At 47.9% G+C, this 22948-nt stretch overlaps 8 protein-coding genes across 8 annotated transcripts; 5 read left to right on the forward strand and 3 right to left on the reverse strand.

The window, feature by feature from the left end:
- The first annotated feature begins 1174 nt into the window (after nt 1–1174).
- Nucleotides 1175–5814, forward strand: BDCG_00096 (cell division control protein 42). The gene is made up of 5 exons (XM_045415602.1): nt 1175–2339; nt 2485–2776; nt 2882–3001; nt 3210–3588; nt 3668–5814. The coding sequence occupies exons 2-5, from the start codon at nt 2757–2759 to the stop codon at nt 3725–3727; spliced, it is 579 nt and encodes a 192-aa protein (XP_045271517.1). The 5' UTR covers nt 1175–2339; nt 2485–2756; the 3' UTR covers nt 3728–5814.
- BDCG_00097 (agmatinase) lies at nt 5347–8357 on the reverse strand. The gene is made up of 2 exons (XM_045415603.1): nt 7378–8357; nt 5347–7295 (listed from the first exon to the last, which is right to left on the reverse strand). The coding sequence occupies exons 1-2, from the start codon at nt 7522–7524 to the stop codon at nt 6213–6215; spliced, it is 1230 nt and encodes a 409-aa protein (XP_045271518.1). The 5' UTR covers nt 7525–8357; the 3' UTR covers nt 5347–6212.
- Nucleotides 6424–9722, forward strand: BDCG_00098 (uncharacterized protein). Its single transcript, XM_045415604.1, has 3 exons — nt 6424–7853; nt 7920–8141; nt 8213–9722. Exon 3 carries the CDS (start codon nt 8986–8988, stop codon nt 9499–9501), a length of 516 nt encoding a protein of 171 aa, XP_045271519.1. The 5' UTR covers nt 6424–7853; nt 7920–8141; nt 8213–8985; the 3' UTR covers nt 9502–9722.
- A 422-nt stretch (nt 9723–10144) lies between these two features.
- BDCG_00099 (3-oxoacyl-[acyl-carrier-protein] synthase II) lies at nt 10145–12049 on the forward strand (the record flags this gene model as incomplete). Its single annotated transcript, XM_045415605.1, has 8 exons — nt 10145–10196; nt 10343–10509; nt 10597–10704; nt 10768–10839; nt 10934–11020; nt 11077–11343; nt 11431–11799; nt 11891–12049. 8 exons carry the CDS (start codon nt 10145–10147, stop codon nt 12047–12049), a joined length of 1281 nt encoding a protein of 426 aa, XP_045271520.1.
- A 341-nt stretch (nt 12050–12390) lies between these two features.
- BDCG_00100 (SAGA-associated factor 73) lies at nt 12391–14163 on the forward strand (the record flags this gene model as incomplete). The annotated part of the gene is made up of 4 exons (XM_045415606.1): nt 12391–12418; nt 12600–12752; nt 12896–13567; nt 13649–14163. 4 exons carry the CDS (start codon nt 12391–12393, stop codon nt 14161–14163), a joined length of 1368 nt encoding a protein of 455 aa, XP_045271521.1.
- Nucleotides 14164–14573: 410 nt separating this feature from the next.
- Nucleotides 14574–17784, forward strand: BDCG_00101 (mRNA guanylyltransferase). The gene has a single exon (XM_045415607.1). The coding sequence runs from the start codon at nt 14887–14889 to the stop codon at nt 16189–16191; it is 1305 nt and encodes a 434-aa protein (XP_045271522.1). The 5' UTR covers nt 14574–14886; the 3' UTR covers nt 16192–17784.
- On the reverse strand, nt 16715–20204 carry BDCG_00102 (DNA ligase 1; the record flags this gene model as incomplete). The annotated part of the gene is made up of 5 exons (XM_045415608.1): nt 16715–17277; nt 17358–17588; nt 17674–18208; nt 18290–19636; nt 19843–20204. 5 exons carry the CDS (start codon nt 20202–20204, stop codon nt 16717–16719), a joined length of 3036 nt encoding a protein of 1011 aa, XP_045271523.1. The 3' UTR covers nt 16715–16716.
- A 1032-nt stretch (nt 20205–21236) lies between these two features.
- Nucleotides 21237–22140, reverse strand: BDCG_00103 (mold-specific protein; the record flags this gene model as incomplete). Its single annotated transcript, XM_045415609.1, has 3 exons — nt 21237–21676; nt 21777–21957; nt 22048–22140. 3 exons carry the CDS (start codon nt 22138–22140, stop codon nt 21237–21239), a joined length of 714 nt encoding a protein of 237 aa, XP_045271524.1.
- Between the last annotated feature and the right edge of the window lie 808 nt (nt 22141–22948).

Here is a 22948-nt window from a genome sequence, read left to right on the forward strand (position 1 = left end):
CGTAGTGAAACATAGGCCGCCGAACTGTTAAAAGCGTCCTCGTTAGAACCAAAAACCAAGTTCCCTGAAGTCGGAGGGCATTCATGGAGGTTAGGTTCGAATACATCTAACCCCTACGGAGTATAGAGATTCAAGGATACATCAGAGTGGTTACTGCGTGCGTGGCTATGACCTCTTTGTAAACTCGGAGAATGAACAGTAACTAGCCTGACCATAATTCCCAAAATTAGATATACAAGATTGAATAACTAGAAGTAGTGAAAATAAATTTACTGAAGAAGTTCTGAAGAATGTACAGCTCATCTAGAGCATGTAGAGAGCTGATTAAGAAGAGAAATACAGATTGAAGCTGCAGGGGAATCAACACACTTGAAGTACATGTATTGTATTTGGAGATGAAAATCTTTGAGAATAGAATTTATTCTCTTTAATACTTTTTATATTAGATTACACAGTCTGTCAACAAGTCGATTATTTAATGTCTGAATACAAGTGCTTGCTTTTTTTTTTTTTTTTTTTTTTTTTTTTTTTTTTTTTTTTTTTTTTTTTTTTTTTTGTTTTTTGGGGGGTAATTCAGCCACAAACTTCGATGGGCCAACTGTTGCTCGCGTGGCTAGCGAAAAATGTATCTTGTTATTACTGCGTACAGCGTAGGAAGCTGGTAACAAAGGGGTAATAAGTGTTGTTAATGAAACTGAACAACTCCTTAAACTCTTCAATCAAGACGCTAGAAACCGATTGAGTCAAGCAAGGGCAAGGGTAAGGCTGACAAGTTACAACTCCTACCACTATTATTGACTTAGTTTTGTTCTTAGTCAAGTTGGGAGAGTGTTAACTAAGGAATCGACCGCCTGGAAGTTTATCAGGATAGTGTAAATGTCGCTCTGGAATAATTAACCACCCCCTCAAACCGTGCCTGTTCTTGCAGCATCAGAAACGCAGGCTGAAACGGCAGATGAAACATTATTAAATGAATAGAGAATGGTTGAGACAAGGGAAAAAGGGTTCAATAATGAACAGCGAACAGGCCTACAACCGCAAGCTAGACGCTTTTAACCAACACCGATGATTACTGGGCTTTAAATATAGAATTTAGTAACCCCGTAAAGCCCTCTTTTCTCACATTCGCTTTTTCCTATTTTAAAACCCTGCTGTGCGTGGAGCTAGAAGGCTGATGCCCCATGCCAGTGCTCACCATCCTTTGGTTAGTTGAATGTTGGAAAGGAAATGGTATTTCTCCCATCCCTATAAAAAAAAACCAACAGGTTGGGGGTTCAACAGTACGTACTATCCCTTGTCCCGCGCCACTAGCCACTTGGACGAGCGCATTATTGAACCAGCATACGGAGTAGAGTAGAGGGGCCATCCGGTGGCCGGTTGCTTGATCGATGGGAAGCTAGAGAGGTAGTTAGCGATGCCGGTGGAACAGGGAGGTAAACTTACATGAAGACTTTAATAAAATATATACAGGAAATCCCTGATGATTATTAACTACTCCTGTGAATTTCTTGCTCGATGAGACCCGGCGACTTTCCTTTTTTTTTTTTTGGAGAGATTTCGACTAAGAGCCCAGTAAATCAGCGAATGTAATAAATCAAAATATCCCTGAAGCCCAGGAACAGCGAAACAGGCAACGACAGGCGCCTTGTGTAGTCGGGAGATACCACTATCACATCTAGGGCCTCAGTCAGGGTGATAGCAGCCCCGGATTAATTGAGCCCTAAGATGGGCGATGCCGGTCCACGGGCATTTGCAGTTGACCTCAGCGGTACTTGGCATGTTGGTAGGGGATCCTAGGCTTATTTAGTTGAGGTACCAGCCAAGTCACGACCCTAGAATTGGGTCTCGGCCACAGAATAATAATAGTAGGTGTCGTTGCAACGGCCAAAACCAAAGAAACACCAAAGCCAGCCAGATATTTAATAAAACAGGATTAAAGCAATTGGGCACTGTAGAACACTTCTTAACCCATCACTACCCCTCACACTGCACTGCTATCCAGCTTTCACTCTCCTAGTGTTGATCGAGAATTGTTCACTTGGTGTTGTCCGTCGTCTTGTCTGGTGTTCTGTTAACTACTGGCCCGTTCCTCTGTTCGGGCTTGGTCGCATCCCCTTGCCCATCGCCGTCTCAACCTCATCTCTTCTCCTCCCTCCTCTCCATCACTCCCGCACCTATCTACTACTACTCCTCCACCAACACCGCTTCTTCCCAGCTAGTGCGTGCTTCGTCGACTTCTGCCCTCTCAGAACTGGCAGTCAAACCTCGCAAGGGGTTTCTCCTGTCCCTGTGGGCGCGTGCTGCTGTTCGTGATCCCGCCTATTCTCTTCTCTCCAAAGGTCGGTCTAGCCAACACAACCCGCTATACCTACCCCTTGCTTATCTACCCGGCTCTGGGAGTTCTCATTTAATTCTATCCTCTACGGCAGTCTTCCAAATAGATGTTTGGATCGCTAACTTGTAGTATTATTGGTTCTGGTACAGCCCGCTGTCTTCTTGCTTACCTACGATCGAACCCCCCCCGAATTTCTGCTCGCGCTCCTTCATATCCTCCCTCTGACCATTTCACCGCGAGAATTCCGCTCTTCTACCTGTTCCTATTTACTATTAAACGGCTCCTTTGACGCTCCGTCCACGTCAAGCTCTCCTCTCCCTCGCGAATCGCCTATCCCACGCTCTCCCTTACATCCTTCACATCAACAAGCGGTATACCTGCAAGAGCTTACTAGAGCTTTACCATCTAACTGGAATTCAAAATGGTTGTGGCTACTATCAAGTATGTAGTTCTAGTTCCTATGGCGTGACCTCATACAAGAAATTGGTTGCTGTCAGATGACGATAGCGAAAAATTCAATACTGACCAGTTCTCTCGAAACTACAGGTGTGTTGTCGTTGGAGACGGTGCAGTCGGCAAGACATGTCTACTGATTTCGTACACCACCAACAAGTTCCCCTCTGAATACGTCCCGACCGTCTTCGATAACTATGCGGTTACAGTGATGTAAGTTGTGTGACGTCCCCTTCATGTTCACACCACATCAGCCATGTGTGCCGGTCGTGTGGCACTTTAGCACCTCGCGCAAGAACCCAACTACTAGGTTCTCATACTTGGTTTATATGTTTTGCGTATTCATATTTTACCGAAAGAAGAATCCAGCCAAAATTTTACTTCCCTTTTGCTAATCTGATATCTCAATTGATAATTGTAGGATCGGAGACGAGCCATATACCCTAGGACTTTTCGACACAGCCGGACAAGAAGATTATGACCGTCTACGGCCTTTATCATATCCGCAGACCGATGTGTTCCTTGTCTGTTTCTCCGTCACATCGCCTGCTTCCTTCGAGAACGTCCGCGAGAAATGGTTCCCTGAGGTCCATCACCATTGCCCGGGGGTTCCGTGCCTGATCGTAGGGACCCAGACCGATTTGCGCGACGACCCAAGCGTACGAGAGAAGTTAGCAAAGCAGAAGATGCAGCCCGTACGAAAGGAGGACGGCGACCGCATGGCAAAGGAACTGGGAGCAGTCAAATACGTGGAGTGCTCTGCCCTAACTCAATACAAACTCAAGGACGTGTTCGATGAGGTTAGTCGAACCCCTTTGCCCCTAAGATACATCTAACCAATACGAATGTCTAACTTTTTTGGGGTTTAACCCAACTTAGGCAATTGTCGCCGCGCTAGAACCGATCCCCAAAAAGAAGTCGAAGTGTACTATCTTCTAAGGTTTCATTCAAGCCGCAATGATACAAAATAAATAGACCTCTGCACACTATGAAATTCTAGTTTGGCCCATTCGCTGTTTCGCTGCTAGGCGTCCTGGATCTGGTCATATAGCTACATACACAATTCCCAAATATACCGTATGAGGGAGACCTGCATCTGATGGATGATTTGAATGGCGAAATTTAAAAGCAAACAGAAAACAAAAGAGAAAAAAAAAAGGTCGATATATTTTATCATCCAAATTAGGTCGCGGAAAAAGGCATATCACATATCAGAGAGCAAAGCAGACTAACAAGTAAAGATTCATCTCAGCCGATGTTTCAGATCGCGATATTTCTTTTCCTCTCTTTCTTTCCATGCTTCTTTTTTCTTTCTGTGCAAAACGATTTCCTCCCCTTTTATTATTGTCAGTCGTCCCGGCCTCCTTATCTGATTTACGGTTTTAGCTACTTCAGACTTGTCTGCACGTTTTAACGATTTGATTTTCTTTCTTTTTTCACTCCCTCTGAGCTTATTTTTGTTGCAACAAGACACATTTATTCGCCGGTGCACATTTTTTTCCACCATTTCATACTTTACTCCATTCATGCTGGAATGTTTATTACTTAACTCACTGAGCTGCTTTCAAAATGTAGCTGAGGCTGCGTTTATTTGCCCTTGTCCATGCCATGCCCACTTCTGCCCACTCCCCCCCGTTTCTTCCTTTTCCTTATGAGGGATAGCGAGAGAGAAAGAACCTTAAGCCCTCTCTTGCTTCTAATTTTAATCCCCATTTCTTTCCCGGAGTTTTATATTAATTAAGCTGCGGTTTGAAAAAAGAAAAAAGAAAAAATTAAATTTTTATTCCTTTTTTTTAAAAAATATTTTTCCCTCTTTCTTCTCTTACATCCATCTGCCTCCATGTCCCTACTAACTTTTCAGACTAACATAAGAAGTTCATCAGCAAGATGTTATATCAATCAGCTAACATTTACCTCGTACTATTTATTGCTTACTATGCACTGAATTACTCGCTCTTGTCCGAGATTCATCTCTCCTCTGTCATCACGTCTTCCTAAATATTTGGAAGACTTATTAATGATGTCATTGTCCCTGTTTGTTCTCTCCTTTCTCATTTTTACTTTTCCCTTATTTTCTTCTTTAATACACATACATGGGATTCCATCCAATCTTTCCATTTTTCCAATATTTCGATTTTCATCCCGCCGCTATGATGATGATGATGATGATGATGATGGAAGACTAAATATAAGAACAAACCCCCGCCCTGCTGCAGGTCTCGATTGATTCCCTCGCACTCGCGGGGCATATCGCAAGTATACGAAGCACATATCGCAAAATGCTGGAAAATTACTCAAAATAAAAACGATATTCACGTCCTTCCTTAATAACATCGATTTTCTATCGAGAACTATAACGTTAAGCATTCGAGTTTGCCCATGCCTCTGATCGGGGACATATATGGACTGGCATTCGTGGGATTGCCGGACTGCGACTTGGGCAGCAGACCAGACCATAGGAGCCGTTTAACATAGCTATATATGAGTAGTCAAATATCAAATATGACCTACACGGGTCTCATTAAATACATGATGAAAAAAAAAAAAAAAAAAAACATCGCCATGTATTCTGGAAATGGTTGGATCTTCAGAGACTATATCCCATTGCAGGTTTGACGAAAATTCTCTACTCCACCCGTTACCATGAGATCTTCCTGAATTCAAAGTTGATCATTTGTAGGCGTTCTTGTTGCCCACAATTGTGTTTGTTGGAGGTAGAGATTCGGACTGCTCAGCATTTGCACATGATTGGTTTCCTTCTGTGAAACATGCAACATTGGAAATATGCAGATTGATTGCAGTAAATAAAGGATTAATCTCAAGGTTTATTGACGGCGGTCGCCACTGTGATTGCACCCTCGCTGCGTCTCCCTCGCGTGGTTACAGGAACATACTCATTAGACGAAGTATATGTCCCCCGCCTGTCTTGTTTATTTCCACAAGAGATATCTCTCCTTATTCGCCTCCTAGATGAAAATAGGTTTCTACTCAGATTTAACTCTCCTCTGGGCCGGAAGTAAACCAGGTGCTTTTCGCAGGGCGTTGCCTTCTCAAAATGAATTTTGGGTGGTGATTATGCTTTTAATCGAGTTTACATATTACGAAACTTTGGAAACTAACTAGTTATTAACTATACGGAATATTGATCCGTTAGTTTTAAACAGTCGTGCCTGTTTTTAGGAGTATATGTACCGATGGTATACTACATCTTCAATGACGTGATTCAATGAAAACTATACGAATGAGAGAGTGGGTTCCGTGGCGCATGCGTGTTCATAAAATTTTATTTCAATGAAATGGAAAAAGGTTGCTACTAGGCTTTGGGATTGCGATCATCCGACTGGCGATCAAAATATCATTCCTCGACACGGTGACTTCCATGATAGCATTTCACTAGGTTTCATTCAGCAGGATATCAAACACCTCAAAGCTCATCCCGTTTTCTATCCCCCACCTTCTCCTCTTTCTCCCCATACCACCCACCCACATCCTCCTTAGCACCCAGCTTGACCATACTAGTAATAATCTCAAACGCAGCCTGGGCAGCTGCGAGAGCCGTAACCTCCCCAGCGGTATCATAACTGGGCGAAACCTCCACAATATCAGCGCCCACAAGGTTCAGCTTCTCGATTCCACGCAGGATCCGAATCAGCTCGCGCGTGGTCCACCCGCCGGGTTCCGGCGTACCGGTTCCAGGAGCAATACCCGGATCCAGCACGTCGATGTCAAGACTCAGGTAGACGGGCTCATCTGGCGAAAGCCCGACGCGCGATATGATGGTGTCGATAACTCCCTTCGGCCCGATGTCGTCAATATCGTCTGCATGGATGCGGAGGAACCCCTGCTCGGGCCCCGGATTGGAATAGTCGCCATCATCCAGGCCGGTCAGGCGGGTGCGGAGACCAGCATGTGCGGAGCTGGTGTTGGAGATTAGCCCTTCGCGGCTAGCTGTGTGGAAAAAGCTACCATGGTTGAAGCGTGATTGGTCGGATGTCCAGTGAGTGGAGTATCGAGTCGGGTTCCAGGTATCAAGGTGCGCATCAAAGTGCAGGACTGTGATTGGTTTTCCGTAAATCTTATACAAGGCACGTAGGGCCGGTAGGGTGATGCTGTGGTCACCACCTAGTGCGACAATCCTGGGTTTTCCGCGCGATATGCCTGAGATGGGATTTGGAGCTTTGCGCGTGCCTAGTTCCAGAAAGGCTTCATACATCTGCCGTTCTGCCACGGCATTGTCGAATGGCATAACGGGGACATCGCCGCAGTCAATAATGCGCGCCCAGTTCAGATAGGGGTTGATGGCAGCGCGGGTGTTGTAGCTATTTCCTGGGAGCTGACGAGCGCTTGCGGCGCGGATGGCGCGGGGCCCAAAACGGGCTCCTGGGCGGTAGGAGACAGAAGTGTCGAAGGGAACCCCAAGAACAGCGATGTCGTATTGCTCGTCAGGCTCGATGAGGCATTTTACGTGCTTGAGATGGGCGAAGGTCGAAACCCCAGAAAAGCTCCACTGACAAGATGATTTTTTAAGATTAGAACAGGTCCCAGCGGAGGTAATTGCGCGAAGGCAGAATGGACAGGCGTATAATTACCTCCTGATCCCATTTCTTCAGGAGCTCTTCTCTGCGTTTGATTGGGATCTCCTCATTGTCATGATGCTCGTGTCCATCATGTGCATTGACAGAGCTTATATGAAGGAGCAACCCAGCTAGGATGCTTGTCCAGCCTCGAAGCAACATTTTGTGTGTCTCAAGCTGTAGATGCTACAGTTTCCTCTGCAGATACTGGAAAGGGACGAGAAAGCTGGACGCCATGACAACAGAGAGCTGGCCTACATTGCTTGTATTGCCCCCCTCTCGCGATGGGAAGCCGAGGAGAGCGGCAAACAGCGTCTCCGATTGGAAGGTTAGCCGTCGCGGGAGTGGGAGGGGGGAGTGCCGGGCATGAGCATGAGTCAGCAATCGGAGTGCTAACTAGTTATCCTATCTGAATGCGTATGCAAACACTAATATGTACTGTACATCAATCATAGGAAGTTTTGTTGCTTGTTCATTGCCAGGTTATTTAGGTAGGTTTAGACACCTGAATGCTGTATGCTCTTGGATCCTTCACTAACCAAACCCGTTGGGAGCAGCATATCACGCCGTGGCACCCGTCCAGCCCAGTGATTAGTGCATTTTCTTCGTGAGATTGCGACCTCGTCGTGCGCGAAGCCTGTTAACTAGCTCTTCGGTCCTGCTTGGGTCAGGAGGATTCTCATTAGGGTGTAAAAGTGCCAATTCTACTGTTCTTGTATCAGGTGAGGCCGAGGTCGTATTCCTGTTCTCATATTTAGAAGGGACGGGACGGCTTCAGAGTAAGTAAACCAATCACCGTGATTGAGTTGAATATGGCATGACACAAAAGGCCTCATACTCATGGTTCCAGGGCTTTTCATCATGGAGATGCTGCAGGACGGGAAGCCTTCATTGGGAAAACTAGGTGGTGGTAAATGGCTAGCTCCCGCACAGGTTGCACTCTACAGTCTACTACTATACGAGGCTGGTCAATGGGGAAATCTCCGTCCTCTGCCTTAAGAGAAAGAGTTTTCTTTTACACGGACACTTGGAGAACATTCCTATTTTTGATTTGTAATTGGTTTGTGTTTGTAATCATTCCGTCTGACTACCCCGCAGTGCAGTGCAGTGGGGAGAAGGAATTCGCGCGTCTAAAGTATTATTGTTGGGATGCAGCTCATCACCGAACTCAGTTGTTGGATGGAAGCGAATCCAGGGACAAATCAGCAATCAGGTTGATGGAGGCGTATGGAATGTAACTACTGTGACTTAACTATCTGCCATCCAAGCTGCCTAGTTCGAGTGCATCTCATTGTATGAAGGCCAGGAGAATAACTCCCCTGTACAAGACTGTATCTCTCCGTATAAGTTATTCACCGCTCTCTATTAATAATATGAATTAGTAAAAACTACAATGCGCTTGAATCCTTCCTTCAAAGAGTTGCACCGCAATCTCATCCAGTGTTGTTCGGCGCGATCAATTGTCCCGACTGAAACCTCGGCCGCTGCTATAAATAAGAACCACTCTCTGTCCGTTCCCAGGTCGAACAACAATCTTCACCATTCCTCATCGCTCCCCATAATCTCATTTCCAGGAAATCCTCTCACCACCAGCACCAGCACTACCACTACCACCTTTCCAACATGCCTCTCAGCACTTACGATGCCAGCATTGGGCTGCTCCTCAACGGCCTTAACACCCTCAATACAATCCTCGCTAAAGCCGAAGAACATGCCAAAGCCAAGGAACTCAACGTCGATGACTATGTTCCAGCCAAGCTGTACGAAGACATGTTTGCCCTCGATTTTCAGGTATACATGGCTGTTGATACCGCAACAAAGTGCGTCGCCCGCCTGCTTGGCACTGAACCAGTAGAGTGGAAGAGGGAAGAGACATCCTTCGCAGCCCTCCAGAAAAAAACAACCGATGCCATCGAAGTCCTCAAGAAGGTGGATCCCGAGGCGGTTGAAGGCAAAGAGGCCAATACCGTCACGATGGTCATCGGGGCTGGCAAAACCAAGACCCTCCCCGGAAAGGAATACATCACCTCCTACTCGGTTCCGAACTTCTTCTTCCATCTGCAGATTGCATACGCCATCCTACGACTCAAAGGAGTTCCCGTGGGCAAGCTTGACTACCTATCTTCGTTCTCCTCGTGAAAAAAAAAAAAAAAAGAAAAGACGACCACAGTGGAGATAAGTTTGGCCCTGGGCTGGAGGAGGTTCCCGACCCATGGGCGGCAGGTCTCAGCATGAGATATGACGGAATGGGAATTGTCCTAAAAATTGCATGGAAGATGGAAGCTGAGAATATAAATAAATTAACTATACTTTAACTACATGATATAAATCAATTCAAACCCTTTTATTGTATTCGTGAATTGTTGCTCAACACGTTGCCAGAAGAGACATCCATCGAAAATCCTACCTGTGTAATTTTGTGTGTACATGTATGTACAGTACATTACATACTATACTAACTTACCTACGGACCGAGTTCCCATGTATGTTTTGCATATCCCCCGATCGATGTCACATGTTTTCCACAAATTACACGATGAATCTCGCTAGCTATATAACTAATAAACGCCAAAAATAGCGCCTCCAGGCTCTGGCGCTCTATCACCAGATCAGATCTGATCGAACCTTCGGCTCTTTTAAGCGCGCTAGCTGTCTTATCCCTTGCGCAATTCCCGACGAAATGATGAATGAATAATAATAGTAACATCGTCCTTTTATAAACATTTTACGTCGCTGGTAACCCTTAGAACCAACGACCAGCGCATGCCAGAGCAGCGGTGCCATGCGCCGGGTCGTAGTTACAGGGCTGGGCGCAGTCTCTCCACTCGGCATCGGTGAGTTAGTTCCCTGACTTTTAATTTTGCTTTTGGCGTTTCCCGTTTTGGTGGTTTAGAACGCAAACGAAGCATTGGAAATATTCCCCCATTGTGTTCGTGTCCATATCCTGAATATTCCCCTCCCCCCCCCCTCCCGCTGTTAGGTGTACGACGAACGTGGAAACGGCTTCTAGATGGCCACTGTGGCGTCGTTTCGGTGAAAGACCGGGATCCGAGATATGCAGATCTGCCTTGCCAGATTGCTGCGCTGGTCCCTCAAGGTCAGAAGAGTGATGGTGGCTGGAGAGTATCGGATTGGTTAAGCCGTGATGTATGTTGTGGCCCCGATTCTATTCTCTCATAATTTGGCTTTGTATGTCACTGATTTTTTCTTCTTGTTTTTTTTTTTTGGCTACAGGTGGAGAGGAAAACAGCAAAATTTACACAATATGCCCTAGTCGCCACTGAGGAGGCTCTGGCAGATGCGGGCTGGAAGCCTACCAGCCGTGAGCAGAAGGAAATGACAGTGAGGAATACCGTGCATCGTCACTACTGCGCCAGCGGAAGTAGCCCGTTAACTTCTGCATAGGGCGTATGTTTAGGTTCTGGCATTGGCAACTTCGATGAGATTTACGATACGTCTCTCAGTTATGATAAAGGGGTATGTATACAGATAATTGCTAGGACTAGTTACGCCAAGCTATATATCAAAATTCTTCTCATTGTGTTTGTTAACCTTTCATAAATGCGTCTAGGGCTACAGAAAAATTTCCCCCCTCTTCGTCCCCAAGCTCCTCATTAACCTGGGGGCCGGACACATCTCGATGAAATATGGATTCTCGGTACGTGGTTACATGAGAATAAATTCCTAATACGGCACTGACTATTTCACATATAGGGTCCCAATCATGCCGCCACCACGGCGTGCACGACTGGGGCTCATTCAATCGGCGACGCCTCCCGCTTCATTGCCTGCGGAGATGCAGATGTGATGATAGCCGGGGGAGCTGAGTCGTGTATCCACCCATTAGTCTTGGGTGGATTTTCCAGGTGTCGTAGCCTAGCTACTTCATACAATGATTCACCAGAGAAGGCTTCAAGGCCCTTTGATAGGGACCGGGAAGGATTTATCGTGGGAGAGGGCGCAGCAGTAGTTGTGCTAGAGGTACGTTGCGAGACCGTTCTAACGCTAACATATCATTTTGATTCATTTTTTACATGGAATCTGCTAAAGCTGACCTCATACATATAGGAACTTGAGCATGCCAAGTCCCGCAGCGCACATATATACGCCGAGCTGAAGGGATATGGTTGTTCTGGCGATGCATACCACATGACGGCACCCAAAGAGAGCGGAGAGGGTGCCTTGTTGGCCATGAAGAGAGCGTTAAGGAGTGCCCGGGCCCCTCCTAGCGCAGTGGATTACATCAATTCACACGGGACGTCGACGATAATTGGAGACGCAGCAGAAAACTTTGCGATCAAAACGCTCCTTCTTGGAAGTGAGGGGAAAGAGAAAGTTGCCGATATCAATGTCAGCAGCACGAAGGGTGCAATAGGCCATTTACTTGGGGGAGCCGGGGCTATTGAGGCTGTCTTTTCCATTTTAGCGATTCACGAGGTAAGCCATAGCATAGGATGATCTGTTGTTAGTTAGCCAAGGGCGGGCTGCGGAATGGGTAATTGATTCGCTAAATTTTAACCTGTGACAGAATGTTTTGCCGCCCACGATAAATCTGGATAACACGACTGAGGAATTTGACTGCAATTACGTGCCCAATATTGCGCAGGAGAGACAGGTCGATGTGGTATTAACGAATAGCTTTGGGTTCGGGGGCACGAATAGCAGCTTGTGCTTCGCCCGATATTGATATCCGGTCGGCTTTTAAGCAGATAACATTTTGCTCTGCCCAGCTTGACCTTGACTGGACAGTACAACTGATTGACTGTAAAATAAAGTTTATTACTATATTGCAAACTTCTAACGTCTCGATAATACGTACTATATAATGTCGTACACTTACCTATCTTGGGCCGGGAGGAGGACGTTAGGTCACATGATTCGCCTCTTCCTCCAGTTAGATCTTCCGGGGGCAAGTTTTGATCTCCCAAACCCCAACAGCATCGCATGGCTATACAAATCCCCATACCCTCCACGAGTAAATAGTATCTTCACCCGAGTCAACAGTTAGCCCAGCCCAGTGATCCCAAGATGGCGACAAACGGCGCTATAGGCCGAGGTGAGGCTCCCCTTCCCATCCGACCCGCTTGCTTGACCCTTAACCTTGTTCCGATTCCCGCTATTCCCGTCCGCGATCATAATTAGCTGTCGCTCAAGCGAAAGACCGGCACTAAATCACCAACTGTTTGCTAACGCTTCATTGCCATCCACCCCCTTTTGGCGTTTAATGGCACAAACAGCATCGTCAGTGGCCTCAAGCTCCGGAGCGAGTTTTGTCGATGCATCGGGATACAAGTTTAGTGATAAGGACAATCGGCCCGGAAAGCTCAAGGTTTCCAAGAAGACGGCCGCTAAGATCGCGAAAGCTGGGAAAAAGGGTTCGGAACAAGTAGGTGAGTGAAAATTTCTATTTCGAGATGCATATCTTCGATTTGCTGTGAGCTGCGATTCTCTGAACTTATTTACTGTTGCTTCTTTTCATTTACGGCGAACCCAGCTTGCTAACTTTTTGTTCACCTCGACTCTTTGCGTCCAGAATCGAAAGAGGGAGACCCTGAATCCCGCGCATCCTCGTCCCCCATCCTCCCTGAAATGGACGAGAAAATCATGGCCACATTTCCCAACGGCAAATTACGAGAAGCTCAATTGGAAACAGTGATATGCAAACATTGTAAACGACCAGTCTTAAAACAAACGTCCGCAGAGCACATACGAGGCTGCCTTAAAGCTAAACAAGAGAAAGCGCGAAAGAAGAAAGAAGCTCGTGATGCTGCCAATAGAGCAAAAGAGAAGGCTTTAGGGAAGGACAAAGGGAAGGATGGCGACGATAAAGGCGATGACGGGACTGGTCTTGGTGGAGATGATGGCGGCGCGATGAAGGGTCAGAAGAGCGCAAAAAAAAGTGCTGCGGGGGAAGACGGGCCGAAGAAGGGCAAGAAGCGCAAAGCTGACGGAGATGATGATAAAGATAAGGAGCCAAAGAAGAAGAAAAAGAAAGACGAGCCCAAGCCCAAGGTCCCCAAACCGAAGGGTCCTGTCGATGTAGAAAAACAGTGTGGTGTCCCTCTCCCCAACGGTGGCCAGTGTGCGCGATCTTTAACATGTAAGAGCCATTCCATGGGTTCTAAACGAGCTGTCCCTGGACGGTCGTTACCGTACGATATGTTGCTTCAGGCGTATCAGAAGAAGAATCAGGCGCGACAGCAGAGTGAGTACCTATTACTTGTCGACCACTACATTTTGTTAACATCGTCAAGCCGTCTTCAAGCTGCTAATGTATACATCGTAGAGGCTGCCATCGATGCGAATGCGCCGATCCACGACGATATAGATGGCAATGGGGCAATCGACTCGGATGAGGAGAAAGACACCGTGATGGCAGGCCTTGCTCGGTCGAATCCGCAGCCGCTAATAACCCACCCTCTAATCCCAACGAGACGCAAATACCATCTCGTGCGCATGAAGGAGATGCTTTCGCAAGTTCTTGGGGGTACCAGGGGAGGAATCTTTTCCCAGCCACGCGACACGAGCAGTCAGAGTCAAGGTCAAGGCGGGGGCGGAAGGACAATGTTCCCATCTGATTCTACAAACTTTTCATCATCCCCCACAAGCGCCGTTGACTCCGCCGCGCAATCTGCGGAGAGCTCGAGAAAGCCTTCCATCTCTCAACAAGCAGCGCAGAATCGAGCTTCCCAGGCCGCTGCTGCTGCCGCTGCGGCAAAGAAGCCCACCGCTACTGCGTCAGCTGCAACGTCTGCTACAGCTGCTGCTGCGACGACTTCGACAGCTGCAACTGCAGCCTGATTTCGCGAATGCTGTATATGTTTTTAATGATGTTTCATTACTGTTTCTCTTCTCTTTGTAATTACGACAACGTTTTCCCTGGGAATGCCTAGGCATGATATGACTGGTGTAGGTGGGTCATTAAAGGCGTTTCTGGCGATGGGATGGAATGGGATTTCCGGCGATATGAGAGATGATACCCCAGCCTTTGTATATATTAAGCGATACTCTTTTGCTTCTTTCCGGGATAATGTATATTGGTTTCTCTCGGTTGGATATATCTGTGTCCCTAATTAATTACATTACTTTTCTACCATTATGATATTTGGGAAATTTCTAGTAATTCTTAATTTATTGTTGGCTTGATGCATCATACCATGTCTCTAATTACTTAAGGAAATATTAATTGATTTTAAAGTAAGCCACTACCCACGATTCATAGCCTCAGGCACCGACTTCTTCATCCCCGACATCAACCCTCCAACACTCAAACAACTAGCTGCTTTTCCGCTTCCGCGACAGAAGCTATCTACCCGTTATTTGTAACATTACTTACCGCGCAATTATCCCTCTCTTTACCGACCGTATGTCCCTTCATCATTCCCTATCGCGACTTTCCTAACCCCCGCCCATACGAGCCGATTCTTCATTCCTGCTTGACCCCTCCCAGCGCAGCCTTTCAAAGGCACCCCAACCCTCCTCCCTCCATCTCTCCGCCCGTCACACTCACGGGAAACAAGCGGCATGAACAACCTCAACGTCCCCGACCTGGACAAAGTCGGCATAAAAGCCGAGCCACAACTGGCAGACCAATTCCGCAGAGAAGTTGCACATCTTCTAGGCCGCGCATCGCTAGGGTTCCCCGGCGCACAGCCCGTAAGCTTTGCCGCGCGACACCTCGTCGAACTACAAAAGGCAGACTACTATGTGGTCGAGAAGACCGATGGGATCCGGTGTCTTCTCTACTTTGCCCGCGGGGACCCAGACTCAGACACGCCGGAAATCCACTACCTCATCGACCGCAAGAATGACTATAGATACGTGCCCGGTCTACATTTCCCGCTCCCGGACGATGATACCTTTCAGAGTTTCCATGTAGATACGATCATCGATGGGGAACTGGTTATCGATACCTACGAAGATGGCTCGTCACAGCTGAAGTTCTACGTTTTCGACTGTCTCGTGCTGGACGGGACGAGTCTAATGCACCGCACGCTCGATAAACGGCTAGCCTATTTCAAAGAGAAAGTTCTCAAGCCCTACAACGCCATGTACAAGAAATACCCGTCGGAGAAGCAACACCGCGCGTTCGCCGTGGAGGACAAATCAACCCAATTTAGCTACGGCCTCGAAATGATGTTCCGCGAAATAATACCCAAGGTGAAGAAAATCCACGGAAACGACGGCCTCATCTTCACCTGCCGCAGCACGCCCTACAAAATCGGCACTGATGAGAACACCCTCAAATGGAAGCCGCCGGCAGAGAACTCTGTCGATTTCCGCATGCGTCTGCAATTTCCCCTCGTCGAGCCGGACGAGGCTGACGGCGGCGACGGCGGCGACGGTGGTGGTACCGCAGAACCCTACCCGGACTACGACGCCATCCCCATCTGCCACCTCTTCGTCGTGCGACGGGCAAACGACTACATCCCCTACGCCACCATGCACGTCACCGAGGAGGAATGGGAAGCGCTCAAGGCGATGCAGAAGCCGCTGGACGATTCCATCGTCGAGTGCTACAAGGACGAGCAGCACCGCTGGCGCTTCATGCGGCTACGCGAGGATAAGGCGGATGCGAATCACATCTCGACGGTCGAGAGTGTGATCGAGAGTATCGAGGATCGGGTCGATGAGGAAGATTTGATCCGCGCGGCGCCGGCGATTAAGGTGGCCTGGAAGCGGAGGCAGGCTGAGGCGGACATGGCGAGGCATAAGGCTGTGGAGGAGGAGAGGAGGAGGAGGGGTGTGGTGCCGAACGGAGGGGGTTCGGCGGGGTCCGGAATGAATGGGATTGGAACGGGAGCGAAGAGGAAATTTGAGGGTGAGTGAGTTTGGGGGGCCTGATTGGGGATGGAACCTGGCGAGAGATGAGGTTGGGTTGGACAAGGAGAGCCTGGGAAAGGACGCGTGACGAATTGGAATGAAATGTAAATGTACGCTCTATTATTCTATGTTTTGACTGCTTTCTCTTTTTGGTTTTCGGGCTGCGGGCACTGGTGTTGTGTTTGGTCTCCTCATACGGATATTGTCATGCTGTTCACTGCTGCTACTAGACATGTCTTGTCGCTTGTGTTTTCCTTTGTTATTTTTCTATCTTTCATTCTTCTATTCCCGGAGACGAGATCTTCCTGCTAGTCGACCGTGTCCAACGGACCGCTATGTTCGGTATTCCATATTTCTGGATCCATCTTCCATTTTCATCGCAACATAGTTATATAAATAAGTGACATCGATGAAATCCTAGGATAACAACATACACGTTCATGACAAAACATGAAGATTCAAGGTATCGTTCAACCAACAACAAAAAATATACAAAGTGGCGCAAACCTGAATCTGGCAAATCCCACTGACTCAATACTCAAAATCATCGTCCACCCCTCCCTTCCCTGCCGTGTCCTTACTCACACTCTCTTGCCTCCGATACATCTCTGCCACCTGCCTCGTCGTCGTCGATTCCTCAGGTTTCTTATCATCCCGAGCCTTAATATACCTAGGAAACCGCAACGAAATACCCTTAACCGTCCCGTTACTGCCAGCGCTAGCAATACCCATAACCTCATCCGCCGCAGCCTTGTAGCGCGGACTAAGCGTCAGATCTGCCGCCTTCACCTCCCAGACATACTTGGGTTCGAACCAGACGTCCGGCTGGTCCTTGGGGACGGAAGAGTGGTCGTAGAATGGTTTGGGACGGTCGATGACAAGCGGGGAAAGGGCTTTGTGGAGCTCTTCGAGGAGCGCTTCGGAGAAGCCTGTGCCGATGTTGCAGACTGTTTCGAAGTTTTGCGTGTTGGGGTTGTAGGCGGCTAGGAGGAAAGCGCCGTAGACGGATGTACGTTTACCCCGGCCGTAGTAGGCGCCTAGGACGACGAGGTCAAGAGAGTCGCCGATGCCGGCGAGGTAATCTTTTTTAACCTATAGGATTTTAAATTGGTAAGAAATCTGTGGTGTCTGTAGTTGGTTTGAGCTAGGGGCCATATCTATATTTACCATACCTTAAGCCAGTTTCGACTGCGTTTGCTGGGTTCATAACCGCTTTCTTCGGTGTCGAGCATTTTCACCATCAGACCCTCACATGACGCTTTTACACTCTCGTCAAGCAAGGTCTGGATCTCATCGAGGTCATTAGTGTCTCCGTGTTGGGCGAAAACAAATTCGCCTTCAATTGGCGTGAAAGCCTCGTGCAAAAGAGCCCTTCGTTCTCGTAAGGTCATTTTCACAGTCGCCTACAAAGATGGATCAGCATTCACGGAATTTCAATGATTTTAGGGAGTAGTAAGAAAAGAAATATATAGTGTACATAGCACTCACCTGTCCATTCAAAAATAGCAAATCAAACGCAAAAACACAGACTTTAACCTTGACATCCTCTGCCTTAACATCCTTCCGCTTCCTCGTCATGAGCTGCTGGAATGGCAAAACTTTCTTGTTGACCATATCCCACGCAACGGTCTCGCAGTCCAGCACGAAACTAGTTGTACCTTTCTTTACCCAGCTCTCCAACTTACCAAGGATATCCGGATACTTCTTTGACAAGTCCTCCGAATTCCGCGAGAAGATGGCACAGATGCCTTCCCCGTCTTTTTGTAAGGTTGACGCCGTCGAAGCATATTTGTGTATTTCTTCACGGGCGACGTAGTGTATTTGCGCCCGCTCACCATCGTACTTGTACTCGCATGTGAAATTTTTGCCTTCGAAGCGGTCAAGAACTTCTGTGATGGACTTTGTAGGCTTGGCCAACATAGGTTTCAGGGGAACTCCGGGTTGCAACTTGCACTTGTCCTTCAGATTGAAGATTCCATGCTCGAGCATAGCGGGGATAATGACTTCGTACGAAGGAAGTTCACTAGATAACGGGCAAAAAAGAAGGGGCGGAATATGTTAACATAAAACTTGACTTGGGGATGGACAAGGGGGAGATTCCTACCTATACACGGACTTAAGAATAGCTTCACCCTTGGCCAGCTCTTCAGTGCTGGGCGCCTTTTTGCCCTGTACCTCAACCTCATGCGCCACCATCGCATGTGCCAGCGCCACGAGTACGGTCTTTTCCGCAAGCCCAAGACGCAGTTTACCCTCGAGAAAACGAATGATGAACTTAGCTTCGCTTGGCCCGCCCTTGTTGTGTGTGATATCAATCCCTTTCGGCCCCTTTCCTGCCAAAGCAGCATCAGCAGACGACAAGAGCTTTTTGATAGCGGAAATCTTTTTCTCCTGAGATCCGTGACCCTGTGTCTTAGCAATGGCAAGGAGGCCCTCGTGCACACCCCTAACCGTCAGTGGTTTCGGCTTGAACATGGTTGGCTGATTTGAGCGACTCTTCGCGGCCACGAGGCCAAGGTCGCCGATTTCATGCTGGTCAGCCTTGATAACTGCCAGGCTGCGGCCGGTGGATTCGCCAATGGCTTTCATGATGAATGATTCGCCAATTCCAAGTTCGATGCCGGCGTAGTCGGCGGCTAACTTGTTGAGCATCAGCTGAACGGTTGGGAGGAGGTCATTTGGCGTAAGACGAAGAACTTGGCGGAGGAAAAGAGAGCAGTGAGATAATATAATTAGTCGCTTAGTAGTCATCTCAATGAGGGAGAAAGTCGTGCAGAGCGCCGCGTATGGCACGGGCGCTCCAGGTTTCCAATCAGGGTAAGGATCCTTCCCAGAGTCCTTCAATGCATGTTGGACCATTTCTCTCTTTTTCTGAGCAATCTTCGGCTTTTCTTCGGCTAGTTCATCACCATTTTCAGAAATGTCATCCTCCTGTTCAGCGGATGAGGATTCCTTGTCTTCAAACGTAACTTCTTCTTTGACCTTCTTCGGAGATCTTGTCCGCACTTTTTGTGTCGGAGAAGCCGCAGCTTTCTTGCCAGCAGCTTTTGCGTTTGAAGATACACGCTTCTTCTCGGGCGAAGCACGCTTCCGCCTCTTCGTGACTGGTTGAACATCGGATTCTTCACTCTCCTCCACGGGACTCTTCTCCCGTTTTAGCTTTTGTGATTCTGGAGAGTCACTACCGCTGCGCGAGTTTTCACCTGCGCTATCCTCCTCCTTTTCGACAGCAGGAGTCTCACTGCGCTTACTACTCTCGACCTTTGATTCCTTGCCAGTCGCAACATCATCCATATTCACATCCTTATCGTTATTCTCTAGTACCTCTGCTTCGTTTGTCTTTGTTGCAGCTCCATCTTCTTGCTTCCTTCTGCTGCCTGGCCTCGAAAACGTCAGAGTGGACTGTTTTTTCGGGAGCGATCCAGACCCAGCATTGGCACCGAAGAACTTCCTGCAAAAATGGGGGATATAAAGATTAGCAAATGCTCGATGCACCTAAAAGCAAATATGCCAAAAACAAACCCCTTATCCATAAAAAGAAAACAATATTGCCCTTAAGATCTATTCGCAAGGGGGGAACCCTTCAACAACACAACATAGGTTAAAACAAACACACCAACCCCACCCCTTCACACAAAGACACATCCCCAAACGCACCCAATACTTAACTGCGGATCGCGAACATACCCCAAAGTAGCCTGTCTCGCACCACCTCCTTTCTGCGCCATCTCCGCTCCACCACGTCTAGTCGTCAAGCTCTTATTTCGCAGGACGATTACCGAAGTAAGAACAGAAGAGGCACAAAATCCGCGCTTCCCAATCCGGGAACGAGAGATACCGGCTGCTGCTGTGCAATTGAGGATGGAGAACGGTCTATTTCTTCCCTCGTAGCGCGGCGTGCTCGCGATGGGGCGGCGCCAGATTGGGAGTTGGCTCCGTGGAATAAAATTATGTGGTGTAGCCTTGAAATGAGTCGGGTTGATTCTGCAGCGCGGGAAGAGGAGGGGAGGGTGGTGCATAAATGGATCTGTTTTTTTATTTTTTATTTTTTTTATTTTTTTGACTTTCCTCGTAACTCCTCCGGCGTCGTGGGTGAGGAGGATCAATGGCTATATATAATGTTATTTCACCTGGGAAATATTTTTGCTATCTAGTCTTTTATTTAGGCCATTGGAGCTGCCGTGAGGTTTTCGAAATTGTGCAAGATCTGAGGACGTTAGGTGCATGCAATCTAGAGCACACGTTGAAGGGAAGGTGGACAATTATTAACGAAAGGAGTGAAGAGAGGGAGAAGGCGGGAATTCAAGGTGTATTTATCTGCTGGTTCATGCCGGGATCTTGATGTTGTCGGTGTTGTTGATGCGAGGCAGAGGCTTTTCAGGCAACCAGCAGGTAGCTGCGGTGCGTGACGTGCCGAGACGCGTTGGGCGGAATAGATCACGTGATGTCGCGATTTGCCCCTCCTGAAATCGACCTAGACGTATTGAGATTGCTCACCGGTCCGTGGATTTGATCCCGGGAAAACCAGATCTGGCGGAGAATCACATAACTACGCCCAAAAACAGGTGTAACGCCATGAATTTCAAAATTGTTAATCAAGTCTTCAAAACGTGGAGAATGTACTGTACTTGAAAGCTACGATTCCGCTCTCTGAAAGCTCGAGGGACTTCACGGCTGCGCATGGTATGGTAATGTATATTGGTGGTTGCGCTATAGTGTTTGTACCTAAGTGAGTAGGACATCTGTGTGGGTTTGGTAAAATATGTATGGGGAATTTTGCAAGACCCTCTGTGGTCAACAGGGTGACGATGCACGGTTAAATAGCATAGAGCGTCACGTCATATATCTGGATGCCCATTATTTCATATTCTCCGCCAGTGAAGATATTAACGAAGGAGCGGGGAAACAGCAGTTCATGGCAAATTAGATGACGACAATAAAAGGAGATGCAACATAAAAAGTGAAATCAATAACATGGCTAGGAAATGACCATGAGGCGGCTTCTCTGAAATGCAGATACATCGAGATGACCCGTCCAGCTGGTGAGATATTTAAAGAACCAGCGCAAGGAGGCCGATGTATATAGCACCATTATGCATTGGTGAGAGCGAATTTGCAGCTCCAGGCCAAGGTTCGGCGCTCCCGCTAGAAGCTGCTGCTGAAGGCGTCAAAATCGGATCTAGATAGGTGATGCCGCTCGATTCGACCGGGAGAATGGACATGGAGTTCGTATTCGAAATCACGGTGCCTTCGCCCTCGACATTGGGAGGTAGGTTTGGAATGGACGGAATCGGTGGAACGCTTGGTATTTCAGGAAAAGGGGGGACAGTGAGCGAGGGAAGTTCGGGAAGAGGGGGCATGGTCACCGAGGGAAGTTCAGGAAAAGGGGGTGTGGTGAGTGAAGGGACTTCGGGAAGCGGAAAAGACGGCACTTCCGCCGTGGGAAAGGGAATGGTGATATCTGCTCCAGTCGCGGGAGGAACAGGGGCTCCTGATATACCAAGAACGTTAACGATCGTTCGTGAGATCAAAGAGGCTAAAAATATAATAGGGAGTAAAAAGTAAAAAAGGGGCGGTCGATTGACACGTACCTGCACTGTCACAGACCTCACGACCAGCTTTTGTCATGGCATCGACATCTTCAGGCTTGCACTTTTTAGCGCAGTCCATGAGTGCACGCTGGTACTCCTCGTTCTTGCAAAGGCAGGCAACATCGCCAGGGGAACATCCAAATTCATTGGCTCTTCCGGAGGTCTCCAGAATGCAAGATCTCTGAACAGCAGTCAGTCATGTCAACAAGCTGTCTGTTGTAAGGCCCTCATGGGAGACGAAAACAGTGCAATATGACGACTGGACACTTACAGGGCATTCAGGAAGGTTAAAGACCGGACTAAAGTCCTGACATGAGACTGTGACGGCCAGAACGAGGCCACATACGGCGAGGAGGGACTTCATATTGCCTGCTGTCAGGATCCGCGTGCAGAATAGAGTGGACGTGACGCGTCTTGCAGGAAGCAGAGAGGATGAAGGTTGCCGCTGATTGTGCCTTGCGAACAGCTGAGATTAAGATTCCGAAAAGATGAGTGGTGCGATGTTAACGAATGACGAAAAGGATCGATTACTTGAACCTGGAGATGATGATGAACGGTAGGCTGAAGAGGAGAGGAAGAGGAGGAAGAGGAAGAGGAGGAAGAGGAAGAGGAGGAAGAGGAGGAAGAAGAGGAAGAAGAAGAGGGCGAGACGCAGAGATTAAATAGGGCGAGACGCAGAGATTAAATAGGGCGAGAGGGCGGAGAGAGGGGAAGAGAGTGAATGCCCACGCTAGCCCGCTTGGGACGCGGAGACACGTCATGTCTGTTGGGAAGGGGGAGGAGGCGGAATGCGAGGAGCTCGCTATAGGGAAGATTGTGTATAGGTAGGGAGTGGGCAACATGAGCTCTCTAGTGGTACTATCTATGTATTTAGTATACGGGTATCAGGACTGCCTGGCTGTCCCTGGTAGAAAATGGAAAGGGAATAATATGCCCTCTTCAAATAAGGAAGAGAGAAACGGTGGTAAAGGAAAAAGGGGGGTGGCCTAGGTCCATATATGTAACTCTGGCATGAGATAGACGAGAGCTGAAGGGTATTATGGACTGAGATACGGACAACTGAGTCAGCGCCAGCTAGTATAGAAGCGTTATTAGGAGTGTATTGAAAGTGCTATCACCGCTCATATGACGGATTATATAGCGTGAAGAGAAGCTCAGTATGTTGTGCAATT

Source organism: Blastomyces dermatitidis, assembly GCF_000003525.1.
Source record: "Blastomyces dermatitidis ER-3 genomic scaffold supercont1.1, whole genome shotgun sequence".
Taxonomy (NCBI): Eukaryota; Fungi; Ascomycota; class Eurotiomycetes; order Onygenales; family Ajellomycetaceae; genus Blastomyces; species Blastomyces dermatitidis.